Here is a 20,474-nt window from a genome sequence, read left to right on the forward strand (position 1 = left end):
CTCTAAATTGGCCCTAAGTGTGATTGAGAGCGCGAATGGTTGTTTGTCTTTGTGTGCCTGTGATTGGTTGGCAACCAGCTCTGGGTGTTGTGAAGGGTTGCGTGCTCCAAGAAGAAACGTATACTCTTTGTACTTGGGTACAACTTTCACACGGTCATCCACAGCAGGTGGTATATAAATCCACAAACTGGTGCCCATTCCCAGCATCTTGAGAGGGCCTGGAGATCCTACAAAGAGCACTTCTGGAGGCTTAAGGGAAATCGCACAGACAGTTTGCTTTCTGACCACATTTCAGTGATTCAGTGGAATGAATGGCTCGCAAAGAAATACTGATGGTGCATTCCGTAGACTGATTCAAGACATTAAAAAAAAATACAAGTGGTCATATGCAGTCATTGTAACCAGTGTTGGCAACAATTAGTCTCGAAGACATAAATTCCAGTATTCTTTGTTTTCAAACTCACAAAATTTGATTTAAAGCACTATTTTCAAAAGCGTACATTTCTTGTTTCTGTCGCAAATACGATTGCATTTTCTTTCCGTTTAATTATGATTGCAATATTCTCAGACAATTTTTATGTACATTTTTTTTTATATTTCTTCATCAAAGATTTTATGTAACATTTGTGCTCCACTGTGAGTTTTTATTTTGCCACACCCTCGTTTACCCAATGAATATAAATAAATGTAAATAAAAAAATAAAGCTTTATTTTATGTATCCCTTTGATTTGTGTGAGTCTTTAAGCTTTGTCAGCCTTTAAATCCCATTTATAAATCGTTTATAGGTCTCACAATAGTAATAGTTGTACTCACTAGATGAGCTCACACAAAATACTTCATTCAGAAATGGTAAACGCTTTGTAACAACCAAAATTAATCACTAACCAATAGAATATGTTTGAATAGTTTATGTATGAGTTCATGCACGTATATACAAATAGTTAGTTCGTCATTTGCATACGCTTTCCAAATGACCTTAAAAACTTTTAACAATTCCTAAAGGAGTGCTAGGTAAATGATGTAATACATAATCTAGTAATGTTGAATCTGCCAATTATTGTATGAAAATGCAATCATTAAGCATGTTACGGTTGAGACTATTAATAATGAGTAAACCATTTGTTACTTTTTATTAATAAATTACTCATGATTGTTTATGTCAGATAAATGCTTTATAAATTATTAGACTGTGTATTTATGAATGCTTTACTAATATCCTTATTAATGATGAGTAACACATTTATAGTTGTATTTACAAACTATATGCAAATGATTCTTCATGTTTTTTTTAAATGATGACTTCAGTATTTAAAAATGCTTAGTTAATGCTTATTAGTGTTCACTTGTTCTAAAGTACCCTCACTTTTAGCATCTGATGAAGCAAACTTTGATGGCGGCAGTAGTGTGCTGTACAAGCTGAGTGCTCAGTTGAGCCCGATGCTATTTCTCTGAATTTGAAGACTTCGAAGGATTGTGGAATTATGCTCCATGCTGAGCGAAAGTGAGATGGCAGCATCACTCTGGCTTTGGAAAAAGAGAAGCTGCTACTCTCTCACCAACAAGGTACACACTTATTCGCACAATGCACAACATTAGCCGTATTGTAACGTAATCTTTCCTTCTTAATTTAACACAATATAAACAACAATCACATGTCTAATTTAATGAGGTAGTGTTTACTGCATACTAGTTCCCACATTCTTTATTTCTAAAAATCATCAGAATAAAACATTACGCTAATTTATTATTGTAGTTTTGGCATTTCTAATTTTCAATTGATGAGCGCTCTACCGCGTACAATGAGTATCCATACATTCAGATTGAGCACTCGTAGATCTGTCATTTTTAGATTCCCCCTTTTGTTTTTTTAAATGTATTTAATTATACAATATCGAAATTGTCTGCCGGTATGAATGTGTATGTATACAAGTATGAATGGTTGATTGTCCATATGTGCTCTGCGATCGGCTGGTGAACAATCTAGGGTAGGGTGTACACCGCCCCTCTCTCCAAAGTCATCTGCAATAGGCTCCAACTCAAAGACAACCCTTGCAAGGATAAGCCATACAGAAATTCGATGGTTTGTCTTTGTTTTGTTCAATTAAACTACAATCATTTTGTGAACTTTGTCTTTTTATTCCCATAATTAGCTTTAAATGTGAATATTGAAGGATCAAATAATTAATATATAATAATAAATGTACTGTATGTCGTGTATTTATTTGTCTCTAAGTTCCCTGCAATTAGCTTGTGACCAATCCAGCGTGTGCCCAGAACAGAAGCCAGAGCCCAGCCTAAACGGGGCACATGAAAGTATTATCAAGTGGAACCATTGTTTTTCAAGTTTTCTGTTAAGGTGTTTAATTGTTGTCAATGTACATTTTAGTAATTTTTGTAAGCTACTTTGGTTGTCTCTGCTTTGCTTTTGAATGTTGTTAACAGATGTGTTTGTAAATGCTTGTAGGTTTTGTCTCTGCTTGTGTGAAGCACATTGAGTTGCCTTGTGTATGAAATGTGCGAGATCAATAAAACTGCCTTGCCTTGCCTCCAAAATACAACACAGATTTTTTAATGTTTTTGCCAAGTTATTGTCGATTGTGTGCATTGATTTTGACTATGTTGTTTTAGTGGGTGATTTTAACATTCATGTTGACGATCTGAAAGATGGAAATGCTGAAGAAGTTTTAAACCCCTGGACAAGTAAGGCTTTTTCAATATGTGGCAGATTCAACACACAAAAGCTTTCCAAAGCTTTAAAACAACAGTCCATGCTAATTTTAACATGGTTGAAGCAGAAGCAATTAGAAAGTCCTACATTGATGAAAAGACCAGTACATTATTCACTCAGGCCTTTAAATCATCAACAAGCTTGTCGTCAGCTTCGGTTGATGGCCATGTAAATGCTTTTTGTTCTGACGTTTTGATGGTAATGGATTCCATTGCCCCAATTAAGTCCAAAGTTTTGTCAGTCAGGAAAAAGTCGCCATGGAGAAAGAAAAAAAGTATATAGACAAGCAGAGCGCAAGTGGCGGAAAACCAAACTCCTGGTTCATTACAACATAAAAAGACAGTCTTCACATCTACAAACAGGAATTGAGAAATGCAAGACATCTCAAAGGTTATCAATAAAAACTAAACTCTTAATGTCCGGACATTGATTTCTGTTGTAAAGTCCACAGCATCAGTCTCTTCTGAACTGCTGTCCAAAATGTCATGCCATGATTTTTAAGCTTTTTTCACCGATAAAATATTACAGATAGGACAAAAAGTAAATGGATCCCTCTCGGGAAAATCACATTGTCACTTGCGCCATCTTGGTCTCCAGCGAATCTTAAACATTTTCACCTTTTAGACTATGCAACTATCAATCCATTATCCACCACTTATATATAGGGGTCGGGTCGCAGAGGCAGCAGATTCAGCAGGGAGGCCCAGACTTGCCACTCCCCAGCCACATCTTCTAGCTCTTCTGGAGGGATCCAGAGGTGTTCCCAGGCTAGCCGGGAGACATATTCTCTCCAGCGTGTCCTGGGTCGTCCTCAGGGCCTCCTGCCGGTGGGACATGCCCGGAACACTTTACCAGGGAGGCGTCCCAATCAGATGCCCAAGCCACCTCAGCTGGCTCCTCTCAACGGCTGAACTCTTGAGTCCCTCTTGGATGGCCGAACTTCTCACGCTATCTCTAAGGGACAGCTCTGCGGAGGAAGCTCATTTTGGCTGCTTGTATCCAAGATATGGGTGTTTTGGTCACGACCCACAGCTCGTGATCATAGGTGAGGGTAGGAACGTAAGTTGATCGGTTAATAATAATGCCTTTATTAGTCCCACAATGGGGAAATTCGAGATTCAAACCCAGGCCTCCTGGGGAGACTGGGTCCTGAACGCGGCGCCTTAGACCACTCGGCCATCCTGGCAGCCACGAGATTCGAACCCAGGCCTCCTGGGGAGACTGGGTCCGGAACGCGGCGCCTTAGACCACTCGGCCATCCTGGCAGCCAATAATAGAGAGCTTTGCCTTTGGGCTCAGCTCTTTCTTCGACCGACCGATACAGGATCCGCAACACTGCAGATGCTGCACCGATCTGCCTGATGATCTCACGCTCCAGCCTCTCCTAACTCGAAAACAAGATACTTGAACTCCTCCACTTGGGACAAGATCTCTCCCCAGACCTGGAGAGGGCACTCCACCCTTTTCTGACTGAGAACTGTGTTCTCAGATTTGGAGGTGCTGCTCTTCATCCCAACCGCTTCACACTCGGCTGCGAACCACTCCAGTGAGAGTTTGAGATCACAACTTAAAGTACCACATCATCTGCAAAAAGCAGAGATGCAATACTGAGACCATTAAACTAGATCCCCTCATTGCCTTGGCTGTGCTTAGAAATTCTGTCTATAATTGTTATGAACAGAATTGGTGACAAAGGGCAGCCTTGGTGGATTCCAACCCTCACTGGAAACAAATACGATTTACTGCCGGGGCAATGCAGACCAAACTCTGACATCGGAGATTGGTGAGTCCACCTCTGAGTCCTCTGGCTATGCTTCCTCAATGGAAGGCGTGTCGATGGAACTGAGGAGGTCTTCAAAGTATTCTCCCCACTGACTCGTAACAGCCTGAGTCAGCAGCACCCCCATCTCAACTATAAACTGTTTTAACTCATTTAATACCATTGACGGCTAAAGACGTCAAAGATCCATTTTTTTTTTAAATGTTTACTCAGCTGGTAGTAAATGAGTTAAGAGTGAACTGCTTCCCTTTCCTGAGATGTCGGTTGGTTGATCAGAATTTCCTCAAAGCCGTCTGGAAGTCGTTTTCCATGGCCTCACCGAACTTCTCCCACGCCCAAATTTTGCTTCAGCGACCGCCAAAGCCGTATTCCGCTTGGCCAGTTGGTCCCTGTCAGCTGCCCTCGGAGTCCCACCCCAAAAAAGGCCCGATAGGACTCCTTATTCAGCCTGACAGCATCCCTCACCACGGGTGTCCATCAGCGGGTTCGGGGGTTGCCGCTACGACAGGCAGCAACCACTTTACGTCCACAGCTTCGATCGGCTGCCTCAGCAATGGAGGCACAAAACATGGTCCACTCAGACTAAATGTCCCATGCCTCCTCAGGTGAGTGGGCAAAGTACTGTCGGAGGTGGGAGTTGAAACTCTTTCTGACAGGGGATTCTGCCAAGCGTTCCCAGTAGACCCTCACAATACGTTTGGGTCTGCTGGGTCGGACAGGCATCTTCCCCCACCATCAGAGCCAACTCACCACCCTCCTCTTGCTGCTGTCCGGTTTACATGGCACCCAACCGCGTTGGCCCCTCCCATAGCTGGTGAGTACACTATGCAGCTTTCAATGAAATAGTTTTAAAGTTAAGATCCAAAATATGCTGCAGTCACAATTTTTCCAAAAATCTTTTTGATTGAATAGCACCAAATGTAATACTCAGAAAGAATAATTCACTTAAATCAGGGCACATTCCGCTCGCCTTGAAAACTGCAGTAAAACATGAATGTGTCAACAATAAGTAACTACAGGCCCATATCAAATCTTCTGTTTTTGGGGAAATCTTTGAAAGAGCTGTTTTTGAACAGATTCACACTTTTATGACCCAAATTTTTTTTAATGCATTTCCGTCTTGCTTTCGATCACACCATAGCATTGAGTCAGCACTTATTAAAGTTTTACATCTCCATCCCTACGCACCAGCCCGCTGCCTCAGGTCTGTTGACCACTTGCTGCTGGAGGTACCGAGGACTAAGCACAGCCTCAGAAATGAGCTTCCCTTAAATGTTAGTCAACCTCCTCACTGTCAACTTTTAAAACTCTTTCAAAGACACATTTTTATTCTTTAGCTTTTGACTCAACATTCGTGGGCCACATAAAATGAGGTTGTGGGCCAGATATAGCCCCCGGGCCTTGAGTTTGACACCTGTGCTCAGACAAACATCTTAATTTTTTGTCATGGACAATGACCTGACAAGAACTGAAAGGAAACAGGGAACTAAATACAAACAAATTGAGGAAACAACAAGGAACACCTGGACAAGACACAAAGGGTTGGAGAGAGCTGATTGGTTAACACTATGGAACGGGACGACAGGCACAGGTGGACACAATCATCTTTATCAAGAGACACACCAAAGGAACACAAGGAAAAAACATGAAACTACATACGAAACCAAAAATCCACAAACACAGACAATGACAAGTTGCTCTTGATGCACCGTCAACAGTAGGTGGATGTTGAGAAATTGTTAAAGCTTATTGAATACCTTGCAGGCAGAAAAAAGCTATACAAGGGAAAGCCATTAACCATTTACGCACATGCTTACTCGCTCTGCTGACTCACTCATCCGATCACAAATGTACTAGCAACTGTGTTACACTGGCGAATGACAGGCAGCGAGACATATTTGATGCTGCTTTGGCTCACAGTAGATTTGCCAAACTAGGACTAAACACTGCATCAAAACTAGAAAAAATGAAACAAGAACTCAGTGGAACCTCAATAAGGCCAATCTACAATTTATGTTGCAAATGGGTGCATTTTGTAGTTTTGGGTCAGTTAAAACTGAAACACTTGCCAGTCGATGCAACTTTGGCCAACGAAGCAGTAATCGTTCCCACAAGAAGCGTCTGTACCATTGATTTAACTGCTGCATACTCAGATGTTCATTGCTGTACTCCGAACTGCACAGCTACATTACTTCATCATCATCGACATCATCATCACTGTCATCAGAATTATTGTCACATCTCTGTTTTCTTAGGGGTACAGACAAGCAATGTTTGAAGATGTTTGTAGCCATTTGAAATGCTATTAAAGTGTTGTGGGATCATAACTTGTAGTATAGTTATTAATATCATTATAATCATTTTAGGGGTGCAACAATTATTCGTGGATATTTGCTATTCACAGTCAAGCTCGGCCCCAAATCATCCACAAATAGTACTTCAACTAGCCGTGAGTGCCCTTACCGTTTGTGGTGATGAGTATGGCGATGTATTCCCTGTAGAACGAGTTGACAAAGAACAGCAGTGCAGGAGTCTGTCTAGTCCTGAAGTTCAGGGAAATATTTTCACCTCTCAGTGTCATTTTAGAGAAGATAGATGAAGGCAAAGCACTAAGGTTTTGCCTCAGCTCAAGGGGGTCCTTAAGAGTATATCTTATAGATGTTGTCGACTCGAAGTGGGCAGAAATCTCTAAAACAGATTAGAATTTCTAGTCAGTTTGGTCCCACATGCATTATGTTGTCAGACATTTGTAACTCTGACTATTTTCAAGGAATATGTTATCCAGGAAAGGAATTGCTTTCATCTGTCACAAAGAATTTGCTGAGAGCAAAATGTCTCATGTTTCTCTGGAGTATTTTTCTTATCTTAAGTGATGTAAGTATCTCAACAGAATGGAACTCATAATGTTCTTATGTATATGATAGGTTAGGTTACATTAGATCAGTGATTCTCAAATAGTGGGGCCCCCCTTGGAGGGGCGCGGTGCGATGCTGAGGGGGGCGCGTGGGACCCTGGGGAACATGTATTTTTGCACAGTTTTGGGACAGAAAAAGGCGATCTCAGACAACGCAAGTTTGTTTCCCTAGTTCACGCAGTACTGGTTTAAAAAAAAGTGTCGCCCTGTCACGCAGTACTGATTAAAAAGAAAAAGCGTCGTCCTGTCACGCAGTACTGATTAAGAAAAAACGTCGCCCAGTCGCTCGTTGACCCGGAAGTGATTTCTTTCGCCGCTACTTAAATGCACCGCCTCAAGCTACAGCAGCAGAACGGACTTTATTTGAACTATATGTAAGTCAGCAGAAGCAACAAGCTACGTGATGGCAAATAAACGACTCCGCAAACAAGTCGCGTTCTAAACGAGGAGGCGAGCAAGAGGGCGCCATGCGTGCTAATCGCTAAAATGAATCGCTTCGATGTATGCTCGTTTTTAACAGAAGTCTGACTCGAACCGCGTTTGGGCGGAGAGCCAGCAGCTATGAACAGAAATGTTGTATTGCAACCATTACATATCTAAACATAACGACGGCGACGTTAGCAATTTCGCAGACGCTCTAAGGCTCTCAGGCTGGAACACGGAAATGGCTGACGGTTCGACGTCAAACGTATTGTAAACATAAAAAAAGAAATGTATAGTAAACATTAAAACTGTTGCTTTATGTTATTTATATAGAATTTTAGTTTTAAAACCCCGTGGCTAATTTTGTCTTTTCTATATTATGTACATATTAATAACTGTTTGGTCTGTTCATGCTAATAAAGTTAAAAAAAAAAAAACGTAAAGTAAATATTGATCATCTCATCAATATTTGCACAACAGTACTGAGTTTCCAGATGCTCACAATAGTCGTTCTCAAAATGATATTTCTTAATTTAGCTTTGTTAAGGGATATTTTATTGACAATCTAACATAAATATACAAAGAACATGTACATTAGTAAGAAATGTAAAAAAAATGGTGGTGGGGGGCGCAAATTGTTTTCTTGTTGGTAGGGGGGGCGTGACAGGGAATAATTGAGAACCACTGCATTAGATACTGAAAATCACCTCATGATTTCATGGCAGTAAATACATACAGTAACTGCTAATTTTACTAAATTGACCTTTATAACACTATAGTTAAACATATTACTCTTGATAATTATATAAATTAAATGGTAAAATAAGATTTTGCATGTTTTTCCCCCTCAACATTACAGCTCAGTGCACTTCCTTTGCACTGTATTTTGACATTTTGTTTACTTGGCCCATTAGAAGCCCAGTGACTAATTACATCTTATGTAAAATGACATATGTGCAAGAGAAGACCTTGAAAGTAGGTTTTATGCTTGACCTTCTGGACAAGGTTTTTTTTATTTCTGTGTTTTCAAAGCCTATATTGAAAAACCAGAGAGTGTCAAAAGTGGACATGATTAAGGTTCAAGGTCAGTCTGACGTCTGTTGACTGAATGATCCTTTTTAGACAGGTCACGTTTGATTATTGCATCGGGTCTTGGTAGCTTAAAATAAGTGTGTCAAATGGTCGTTTGTCACCGCAAAATCAAATTCATATCAATGGTCATAATTTTCAATAAGCAAAAAAATCTCCACAGAGTTAAACTTGTAATGTCGGCACTCATCACTGAGTGTTAAGTAATCAGAGGTCATAATAATTATATAACTATAACATCTACAAATATGAAATACAAGTATGTAAGCACTAGGGCTGCAACAGATGATTATTTTAAAAAATCCATTATTTGATTAATTGATGCATTAGCAACATCATTTTTTTATTTGCAAATCCTCTATTAAAAAAAAATAACAGTGAGAATATGCAAAAAAAATCACCATGATTCCGTTGATGGTTTGATCAGTTATATCCATATCCAGAAAGTTGTCTTCAAAAGTCTTATTTTAAGCACAAAGACAATTAGACTGCTTATCAATCGATAATCAAAATGGTTGTCAAGTCATTTAATAATTGATCAGTTATCGATTAATTGGTTAATTGTTGTTAATACAAGCATTTCTACATGTATGATAAGCCATGCTTGAAAAGTCTGCTCTGTGGACTTGTACGTTACACGTTTGTGCATTAACTCAGTTTTAGACGAGTGTTTATTTGAACTCTGAATTCTTTTTAACGTGAGAAGACATACAGAATTAGTCATTTTTGAGTTAGATAAAAAACATTTACTTTAACTAGGCTTATGTAATGCATGTCATGCTTAGGTATGGATTTTTCTGTAATTGGCTATGAGAAATTTTGCATTTTTGTCTTTGAACTCCGGCTACAATCATCTGATCATTTTATAAATATTATGTGCTTAACAAGAAGTCAAATCTGGACAACCTTACCTTTATGGCAGAAGGCTCCAGTGTAGGCTGACTGACTACAGTCACAGTTGAAACCATTGTGTTTTTCCACACAAAGACCCTGGTTTTGACATAGAAACTTATAGCTGTTGCAGTGGCCTGGGCATCCAGGTTGTACCCCAGGCGTGATCCTTGCCCTCTCCTCCAAGTCAAGAGTGATCCCATTTAATTGTAGAGAGCGGATGCAACCCAGAAAGCCCTTTTGTCTGGAAGCCGTACCTCCTAAAAAGGGAAATTAAAAAAAAAGGGCAATCAAGTAACTCTTTAATTATTTCTGTGCTGATGCAGGCTTCACTAGAAGTACTTGTCTGTGTTACAATGCCAAGTATCAGGGTGATAGATGTGCCATCTGACAGCTCTGTAGACAGTTTACACTTTTCACAAAGTGAGCCTTTTTCCTCAACAATAAAGATTCTACAGCCTCACATTTTAAGCTCTGTAACAACCCACTATTACAGCATCGCAACAACTAACAATAAATCCCAATCTCTGTTGTGGAGCAATAAAAGGTTCTTGCCTAGTTTGACGTTCAGTCTACAATACAATGCAATGCATCTTTATTTTTATAGTATAAAAGTGTGCTGACATCCACACATGCACACACGGGCATTGCGTGATTGGATGATTGGCACATTAACAACTCTTTCACAAAGGGCAGGAGATGCATAAGAGAATAAATACATAATGCAAATAGAAACACTTGACAGAGGCTGATCAAACTAAAATAGCACTCAAGAATGGCATCAAATTGTTTACTTTTATCAATACACAATTCTGGTATCCCACAAGATCATTCATTATAACCTACAGTTGGATTGTGGAACAATTCCTTACTTGTTCTTTTAAGTAAACGTATTTTATTCATCAAATTAAAAATAAAATCATTTATTGTCTAAAGAAAAGGTGCCTTATATTTACCTGCCCCTGATTTTTGTGAATGCTACCATATGTTGACTGGGGATGGAGGTACAGTATTGTAATTAAACAAGGGCCCCGCCTCCAGACTGCAAATTAATGATATCCATATAGCCACAACCCCCGCACAGAGCAAGTGCGTATAAAGATTTTCCCCATTTGAGACAGCAATTCACCACCACACGACCAAATTAATTATTATATATTTTTTTGTTTTATTATTGTTTGAATCTATGCATGTTGCAGCAGACATAACCAAACACAAATACCACTCTAGTCTTGAAAGGGGTCACAACTGCAATACACTTGAGAAAGAGACGCATGTTTTTTTCATGACAGATACCAATTCCAATCATTAGTAGTATAGGAGGCCCATCATTGATATTTCGAGCAATATTCATTTTCAGTAACAGGGAAAACATTAGCTGCAAAAAAAAACTAATAAAAAAAATAATAATACAAATTCCAACTCCAAAATGTAGAATTTTCTTTCTTTTGATCTTAGTCAATCGACGTCTTTTCTTTAAAATGAAAAATAAAAAACAGAGTAAATCAAGTTTTTCAAAATTACATTCATGTTAAAGATTCACTTATGTTTGTTTCAGTCTCAAACAAAAGCAAAAGATGTGTCATGATTTATATTTATTTTTGGTTTAGTATTTGGTTTCATGTTTTGGCTTTGTTCATGTGTCTTGTCTCGTCTTGTCTATTGTGTCCACCTGTGCTCGTTTACCCAAGCCCTAGTGTTAACCAATCCGGTCCTTCCAACCCTCCATGTCTTGTCCAGGTGCTCCTCGTTGTCTCGTCAATTTGTGTGTATTAAGTTCCCTGGTTGCTTTCAGTTCTTGTTGGTTCATTGTCATTTTAAGTGTCGCTTGTCCCTGTCGCTTGTCCCGGTTGCCTGTGCCTGTTGCCAGTTCCTGTCGCCTCTGCCTGTAGTTGGTTTCCTGTCGTTAAGTTTTTCCAAGTTTCTTGTTTGCCTTAGTTTTCTGTTTAATAAATGCCCTTTAAGTTACCCCTGCCTGGCTTCCCTGCGTTTGGGTCCTCACCTTCCTCAACCCTGACAAGATGGTGAGAGTTGACATGGTCAGCAGCATCTCGTATAAAGTTAACAGAAAATTGAAGTAAATGGTTCCCTGAAGTGAATGCATTCTTAAATTGCATACTTTAAGGCCCAATCCCAATGAACGGCGAACATTTCCAACTTTTGGCAATAAAATTCGCATTCACGTCAGTGTTCGTTCAAGGTCGCAAATATTCAGCAAACCGTCATCAGGCATTCGACTGTACTCCTCTTGTCACGTTGGAATTTTGAACATGACAAAAAAATAAATAAAAATCACAAAAGCTGTTGGCAGACTTCTGGCAAACGTTTTCCAACATTGAACGACTCCTGATGAACTCTGACGTGAATGCAATATTTGCTGCTTTTGAAAACACTCACAATTGTTCGCGTCTCAGTGGGATGAGGGGTTTATTGGCCGTCCAATTTTTAAAAAAGGCCGATGGCGATATTCAACAAAATGCCAAATATCCAATAAGCAGCCACTCCCCAAAATACACACTTGCTCCTCACCAATAAATAGTTGGCTGTTTAGCTGCAGATGAATTTGGCCATCAGAAGGCGCCTCCTGCGTGGCTGCAGGGAGGTCATCAACATGAAGTGTTGCCTCTTTTACATTACGTTCTGCTCGGACACTGTGCCAGCGGTCGTCATTCAGAGGGACGCTCGTTTCCACTTGGACCTCCAGTGGCCCGTTCCCCACGTCAAAAGAGAAGATCACCTCAAAGGGGGCTGCAGTTATGGAAAAAAGTTAAGGAAGCAGAATAAAGATGATGAATCCAACACACTTGGACTCAATTAAACTGTAACATCATGTTTGACGAGTTCATATTCCTGCTGAATTTCAATTAACAGATCAACTAATCATTCCTGACATTTTAGTTTTTAAATCTATCAAATTTTATTTATATAACACTTTTCATAAATAAAATGCAGCTCAAAGTACTGTACAATAAAAACATCCCAATTACAACAACAAAAATAAGAACACCTGCTCCTACCCACTCAAAATACAAAAGACACACCCAACGCACGCCTGAACTCACATACACACAAAACACACACATTCACACAACCTGATAAACTGTCTTAACAGAAAGACATGGCAAGGCACAGAGAAACCATATGACAAAACCGTGCCCGAGGGAAGTCATCCACGCTGAGAGGAATGACAGCCCACGGCCCCAGGGAGCTCCACCATCACGGAGAACCCTGGCCCAGATTGACCGGGTCGACCCTACACATGTTGCAGAGGCCCCCCGGTCCCCTGGGCTTCAGGAGCCTCCGGGATTAGGGCCCCCTGTGAGAAGGCCAGCCACACCTCCCAGTGCGGAGGCCCCCCTTGAGGAAACACTGGAGCTAAAAGATCTAAAAAAGAAAAAAAAAAAACACAAAAAAAACCAATGATGCTAAAAGACAAAGAAGCTAAAAATTAAAAGACAATATTAGTAGATAAAACAACATTCCTGAATTAAAAGAGTTACATTAATTATTTAAAAGACAAACTAAAAGGTGTGTCTTGAGCCTCCACTTAAAATTATCAACAGTCTTTGCGGACCCGATGTCCTCTGGCAGACTATTCCATAGCCGAGGACCAGAATGGCTGAATGCAGCTTCACCGCATATTTCGGTCCTTATCCTAGGAATAATTAAAAGGCCGCTGGACCCACGAGGGTTGATATGATAAAAGCAGGTTTTGTCCTCCCGCTGCACTTGCAGTGGAATCTCTTGGGTCAGCCCTTTGAGTGGCAACTCTTCCATTTTGTTCGCATTTTAAATACGACTATGTGTATGAGGATTAATAGAAATGAGTTGTTGATGATGAGGCAGGTGTTAAATTGCACGTTAACAGATTGCATGGACCAGTTACGTAATAGTGAGTTTAAATCTCCCACCAAACTAACAGAACAATATTCTCTTTATTTCATTAGTCCCTCCTTTTGTGTGTAAAGTGTTATAGCACTTGAGACAAGCAGTGAGTTCTCCTGCATTTTTATTCATAAGGTCACATTATTTGGAATTTGTAGGGAACAAGGACAGCTGGTTTAACATATTTAAACAAGGGTTTTTGGTAACCATGGAACATTTGGGAGGGCATCGCAAGTGCAAAATGAAGTTCTATGGGATGGAATTGGAAGAGGAAAACACTTTTTTTTAGGACAGCACAGTTGCTCTGGGAGAGCAGCACCAATTATCAGTGTGCATTGAAATGATCCAGACTCCTAAAAATGCAGTTTAAAGATGTTTTTTCCATTTTTTTCATTCCTTTGAGTGAGTTACTTTAAGCCAGCTCCTGGATCATTCAGAAGCGCCATCATTGCTTTGCTTAATAAACCTTGATCATTTTAAAAATGCTTAAATGAATGGAAATGTTCTCACCGCCTCTCATTTTGCCTGCTCTACACTGGCACTGCTTTGTACCTGGTTTGTACTTTTCTTTCAGACGCACTAATTAAAGATAGGAAATCAGGCCACTGTTATTGACAAGCAATCCGACTTGTGCGTTGTCAGTCGTTTGGCTTCCACATGGACTTTTCAAGCACCCGTTTTCGCATTCGCAAATCTTGAGTAATTCAGGCGCCATGTGTTTCCTTAAGGCCAGAGCGCACAAGGCACCATCGGCGCTCATCAACATCGTGCCTTGTGTAGGGGTCAATTTTTTAGCGCAGATGGTGCCGAGTTTTTTGGTGCTAGGTGTGCAGAGCACAGGAATCAACTGCACACAGCAATTATCCACGTCACCTGCGATTTTCATACCCAAATATTGTGGCGTCCTGTCAGTACATAGTACCTACAGGCGTACAGATTAGTTGATCTTTGACAGGATTCCGCCCGTTTTTACGATTTCAGTTTCCCAGAATATAAGAGCAAGCAGCGCCATCCGGATGGCGGAATACCATTTTAAATAGCAACTGTACTGGGTTTTCATTCACATTTAGCAATTGGTCCTATATTGCAGTGGTTCTCAACCTTTCTTTTAGTGATGTACCCACTGTGAAATATTTTTTTCAGCTAAGTACCCCTGAACCAGCGGAAAACAATTTGGGCTTAAAAAAATGCCATCAGAGTCTGATTTATTAAACCTTATAACCTTTCAAACTTAATTTGTATTGGTCCACCAAAAATAATCAACAAAGTGAGCTGATTTGTTTTCCATTTCAATTCATTCAGACAAGAAATGAAAAAAAAAATCAATAAACATAAAGATGACAAGATGAATTTTGTGACTCAACCAAGTGAGCTCTTTTGGATCACAAAAGAGATCTGTTATCAGCAATAGTGAATGGCTTCTCTGCTTTATCTACGAGCAAAGACACCACATAAGATGCTACGGCATCATAGCTTGAGATGATCTGAATTCAGAGTTTCCTCTTGTTACCAACGTGATATCCATGTTTCCTCTCGAGATGGCGCTGCAGATATGCTGGCTTCATGCAACTTTTTGCAAATTTCTCCCAACAGAAAAAAAACAGTGCCTCAGGTTTGTTGCAATTTGTGTGTGTAAATCCAAGTAAAACATAATCTTCAACAAATAACCGCAATTTTGCTGACTCTTGTTTGGCCTTCTTTTACACTTGTGCCTCCTTTTTGTTTGGAAGACTTACACTTCAACCACGACTCCATTGTTTGCGTCTTCAAGCGATTAACAGGTAAGGAGAGGTGGCACGTGACAAGTTGGTTCGAACCATTCTTTTTAAAATTATGAAATTGAATAACTTTCTCCAAATAATGTTTCATGACCTTATATTTTCCTGAAACATTTAATTAATTAAATAATTATTTTGAAAGGATTTGTGCATGTTTTTTTGTTTTATTTGAAATCTCGCCTACTCCCTGGAGTTTCATCAAATACCCCCAGGGGTACCCGTAGCCCCATTCGAGAACCACTACTGTATTGAATGTCCTAATAGCAACTGAATAGGGGTTCTGGTTTAAACTAATAACAATAAAAAGGTTTAAAGTGACAAAAATGCAAATGTAAAGCATAAAAGCACAGCCACCGCCATGATTTATAGAGGAGGACATAATTTCAAAGGGTGAGACACAGAATATTCTACTGATGCATATAAATGTCTCAGCCAGAAAATATGAAAGCATGGATCCATCCTGCCTGAATGATGATGTTTTTGTATAGCACGTTGACGTTGGAGGGTGTACTTTATGTGAGTTCACTGTACTGAAATGATCTGTGAAATGACGAAATCTCAATTTAGAAATCTGTTGAAATAGGGCTGTTAGAGAACTTATTTCCATCATGCGCCAATTGGAAACGCAGGCCTTCCTGTGGTCCTGTGGGTGTGAAGTGACTTCTTCCCTCTTGTCCATCTGTTGGCACAACTGCACAGCAGCTGGAACAGCTGGGCCTGCTATAAGAGGATTCCAGGAGACTTTAGCTCCAGGCGCTTATCTCTGCCACTGCAGTGGGGAAAAAAAACTATGTCTCCATCTTATCATACTTTTGGGACATCAGTCATGTCAATTATTTTCTCCAGTGCAGCTGCACATGCCGGGCTGGGAGGTAAATAGTCTCTCAGGTTTGATTCAATTTCACAATAAGTGAAATTCACACTTGTATAAGCTCTAGATGGAAATCCAAATATGTCTTGAATTTATTTACAATCGCACACTTCTTTTTCTGTAGAATTTTTAGTTGCTGGTATTCTTGTGTTTCGCTAAATATCATACTAATTTGGAGTTTGACAATATTCAGTTCTCAAAAATAATGACATTTGTTATTATCACCTCTTTAAGTGAAGTATTGAACAGTTATATGTGAATTGAGACTGTAAGTGGTATGACATTGTCTTATGACAAAACTGACATTGCAGTATAACCAAACAGACATATTAAGAGCAGAATGGCTCATCATGATTGAGTGACTGTCTGGAAAATGGAAACATGCTGATTTGCTTTTCAGTTCCCCAAATATGAAAGCATCCTTGGGCCTGATCCAGACAATCTGTTTTTCATTCTGTTGCTGCTTTATATGTGAATATGCTGAGCCTATTTTCCTTCAAGAGCAGTGTTCACCCACATCACTGGGTGAGTTTGAGTCAATATGGTGAGCATCTCTTCAATAAAAGACGATACGTACATGTATCGTGATTCTCGATATATGGGCTGTGATTTGATCGAAGGACGATTCAATTCAATTCGATTCAGTGGAATCATGATTCCACCCAGCGTTGGCGCTGTCCACTCGTCATACCCGACCGGGGGACGCAGCCTTGATGCTGTGTGAGTATGTCAGTATGGGAAATGGTCTTCCACTTGTATTGCGCTTTCCACCTATTAAGGCCCTCGAAGCGCTTCACACTGCTGTCACATCTACTGACGACATAACATAGGGTTCAGATTCTTGCTCAAGGACACTGCGACAAGGTCACAATGGCCGTGAATCAACAATGGCCGTGAATCAAACCTCTAGATTTGGAAATGACCACTCTACCATTGAACAACGCTGACCCCATTGTCACGTGCTTGCAATTTCATATGAGTTCTGGCAGCCCGAGCTGCCTTTGTCACCAATGCACGAGATGCAAATGGTCACACTTGGGCTTGCTCAGTGAAACTTAGCCCATCGCCGCACTTGAGATCAATGTTTACAAAAGGTGAGTATAGAAACTTGTATGTTTCGTTTTGTGTTTCAAGGATCACACGCTTGATGAGTAAATCCCTCGTTTATTTTAGTTACATTTTTTAAAACAATAAACAGAGAGCAACCAGTGACACAGCGGATGCACTTCCGTGTTAGTCGTCTCGAAATTCCCACAAGCCCTGCTAATTGGCTTTGCCACAGAACATGTCAAAACGTGTGGTGGCCCATGTGTGATAAACAACATTTAACTAAATAATTTCAGTGACTTGGGAAATTTAGGCCACATTGTCATGCTTTTAAAATGTCTTACAACGGTCTGACAGCTTCAATTAATCTACTTATATTTACCACCAAAGAATTTGATTTAATTTAAAATGTATGCACTTTAGAAAATTATCTTGTGTCTTTAAAATCCTTCACCAGGATCATTATCTTAGTTAAGCATATCAACACATTACATTGACACATTAGTAACAATATTATTCAACTTTTATACTCACATATAGCAATGAATAGTGCCACTCATGTCACTCTCCTCTTATATATGAGTTAACGTTTTTTGAAGCCAAAATGTATTAACAATTATGATTATTGCAAACTTCTTTAATTAAATGATTTCTGGACAAGTCAATTTGGGCCAATTCACAAAATAAAACATGGCATAAATCCTTTTGGCTTCCTGTTTGCATAGTGAGTATATGCCAGCTGCTAGCTCCTGATTTGCCTGCGTTCTTTTCGCTGATAACTGCTTTGTTTAATTTTCTCTTTGGACTTCTAGATATTTTTTATATTGGTGTGGCTGTATTACATTTTCTTTTTTAATACAGTTTGCGGGGGCCAATTTTTTGTAAACATTTTTCATTGCCTCCTCACGATAACGTCAGCATGGCCTGCTAATTAGCTCAAGATTGCTCGTAGCAACAAGGCTGGCTCCCTTCTCCTCTGACGACTACCACAAACCCCTTCAGAAGATGGCAGTGCTCAAGGCAAAAATGCATCGCCTTGAAACGTTTGTGGAGGTGAATGGGAAATCAAACAATGAGACCACGCTACCAGTCCCTCCAAACAGTGGACAGGAGCATGCAAAAAGACAGCAAGCTCCATCCACCAGTGCTCCCTTGAATTTTCTTGGAACAAAGCCAAAAGTGAGGAGTTTTTGCCGAATAGACTGCAAACAAATTGTTCTCATGCAAGAGGTCGAATCAACACCAAGAAATCAGTCTTGGACTTTGGTACTGGCAAGAAAAAGTAAACCAACTTATGGACAATGAAAACAAAACACCGGCATTGATCTGAGAAACAGGTTTGCCCTACTGTCATCTGACCCACAAGCTTAAGTGGATTAAAAAAAAAAAAGTGTCATGTCTGTGCTCTCAGGCTGTTTTTTTTCTGTTTCAGCAGCAGCCTGATTGAGGTGGGCGGTTCCTTTGTGTGGGGAGTTTGTAATTAGCGGGCTTTAAAAGGCAGCTGAAGCCATTACCAGGCATCAGACGTACTTTCTTTCCTTCATAGCCACACTTTAGTCTCAACTCCTTGAACTCAAACTTAGACTTCCGTGCCACAATGTTTTGATCCGGTCTAATCTCTTCGCGTGATTGTAAGTACATTCTGTAGTTTTTTGTTCCTTCTTACATCCTTTTCGCAAGCTCCCTTTGTTATGCAGTTATCTTTCCATGGTTGCGCGTGTGCTTTTTGTTAATGTCTGTTCCTTGTCTTCTGCAAGTGTTTTTTGTTGTACTTCGTATTGTGTGTAGTTTTGTAAATAAATCTTTTTTGTCAATCCTTATATTTGTCTGCATTTGATGGGATCCGCCGTCCAACCTAACACAGTTAAAGGTATGAAAGTGAACCCCCTTAGCAAATGAGAAAAGCTACTGGGCCACTAACACTGATGATAGGCGACAACGTTTTATTTGGCATCAAACGACTATGCAGCAGAAAGCAGACAAAAGTACTGTGTTTTCCTAATGACATGGCTTCTGATATTTCTGAAGAAGTCGAGACTATCGCTGCTGAGCATTTGACTGTCTGATCGGTTATAATTCAAGCAGGAGCATTTGATGTGTTGAAAAAACAGTTTGAGATACAGAGGCGACTTTGTCAAACTACGAAAAATCAAATCTCTGAATGCAGAGGTATTTTTGAGCGGACCTCTATCTACAGTCTGGCAAGGGGACGAGTGCTTCAGCCGGATAATGTCGCTGTCAAAATGGCTGAGAAGCATCTCTGCATTTCATTCAGTGAATTTTATTCAAAATGTTTCCTTTTTTGGGGGGGGGGGCTCATCTTTTCCAAAGCAATGGGATTTATTTTTTTATAAGCTGGGGATCAAATTACTCACTGCCAACATTGTCCAAAAAAAGGCCATGTGTATCCGCAACAACAGAAAAGTTGATATACTGTCTCCACTCCGAAGGACCAACATGCACACATTGAAAAGCAATCCTTCACACCCCTGCCTCCAAAACAGAAGGTTTATTCCTCATCAGCACAAAGATTTGGGCCACATCCACCGCTGGATTCAAACTAAACTTTGGAGCCCTCTTCACACTACCAAACACCCCCTGGACTGTACATCGACTCAACTCCCTCTCATATTTCACCGACAAGATGAACAAAAGTGTCAATAAAAGAATTCAAATGACACCACAGGCATCCCTCATGTTCCCATCTCTTAATAGTGATCACCAATCAACCACACCCGTCTAGATTCCAACAGCCGCTAAATATTAACCTCTACATTTAATTAATTTGGCTCACTATTTATGTACATATTTCACCAATGATGAATGAAACGTCATGTGAAGACAGTAGTTACTATTTAGCCTGCTGTCAACTGGCTTAAAAGTCTGAATATTAAACTTTGATCGACGGTGGTTGATTTGCTCTGACTTTTTCAGGCTAAAAGTAAGGATTTAATAACATTGTGTGATTATAACTGATGCTATAGGAGAAACGTTAACAAAACTGACTTATTTTTTCATAGGGTCAGATGAGAATGAAAAGGCAGGGGGAGAAGAATTATAACCTCTT

The 20,474-nt window shown here is 39.9% G+C and overlaps 1 protein-coding gene across 4 annotated transcripts in view; it reads right to left on the minus strand.

Moving 5' to 3' along the window:
* LOC148324034 (contactin-associated protein-like 4) overlaps positions 1–20,474 on the minus strand; it is a 118,643-nt gene that overhangs the window by 14,176 nt on the left and 83,993 nt on the right. For all 4 annotated transcript variants that reach the window (XM_088312557.1, XM_088312556.1, XM_088312555.1 and 1 more), the window contains 3 exons: positions 12,356–12,574; positions 9,847–10,086; positions 6,973–7,197 (listed from right to left, as the gene is read on the minus strand). In XM_088312557.1, coding sequence (XP_088168683.1) covers positions 6,973–7,197; positions 9,847–10,086; positions 12,356–12,574 — 684 coding nt within the window. The remainder of the gene's footprint in view (positions 1–6,972; positions 7,198–9,846; positions 10,087–12,355; positions 12,575–20,474) is intronic.

Source organism: Idiotropiscis lumnitzeri, chromosome 13 (assembly GCF_059441095.1).
Source record: "Idiotropiscis lumnitzeri isolate Australia: NSW breed Sydney's pygmy pipehorse chromosome 13, RoL_Ilum_1.0, whole genome shotgun sequence".
NCBI lineage: Eukaryota > Metazoa > Chordata > Actinopteri > Syngnathiformes > Syngnathidae > Idiotropiscis > Idiotropiscis lumnitzeri.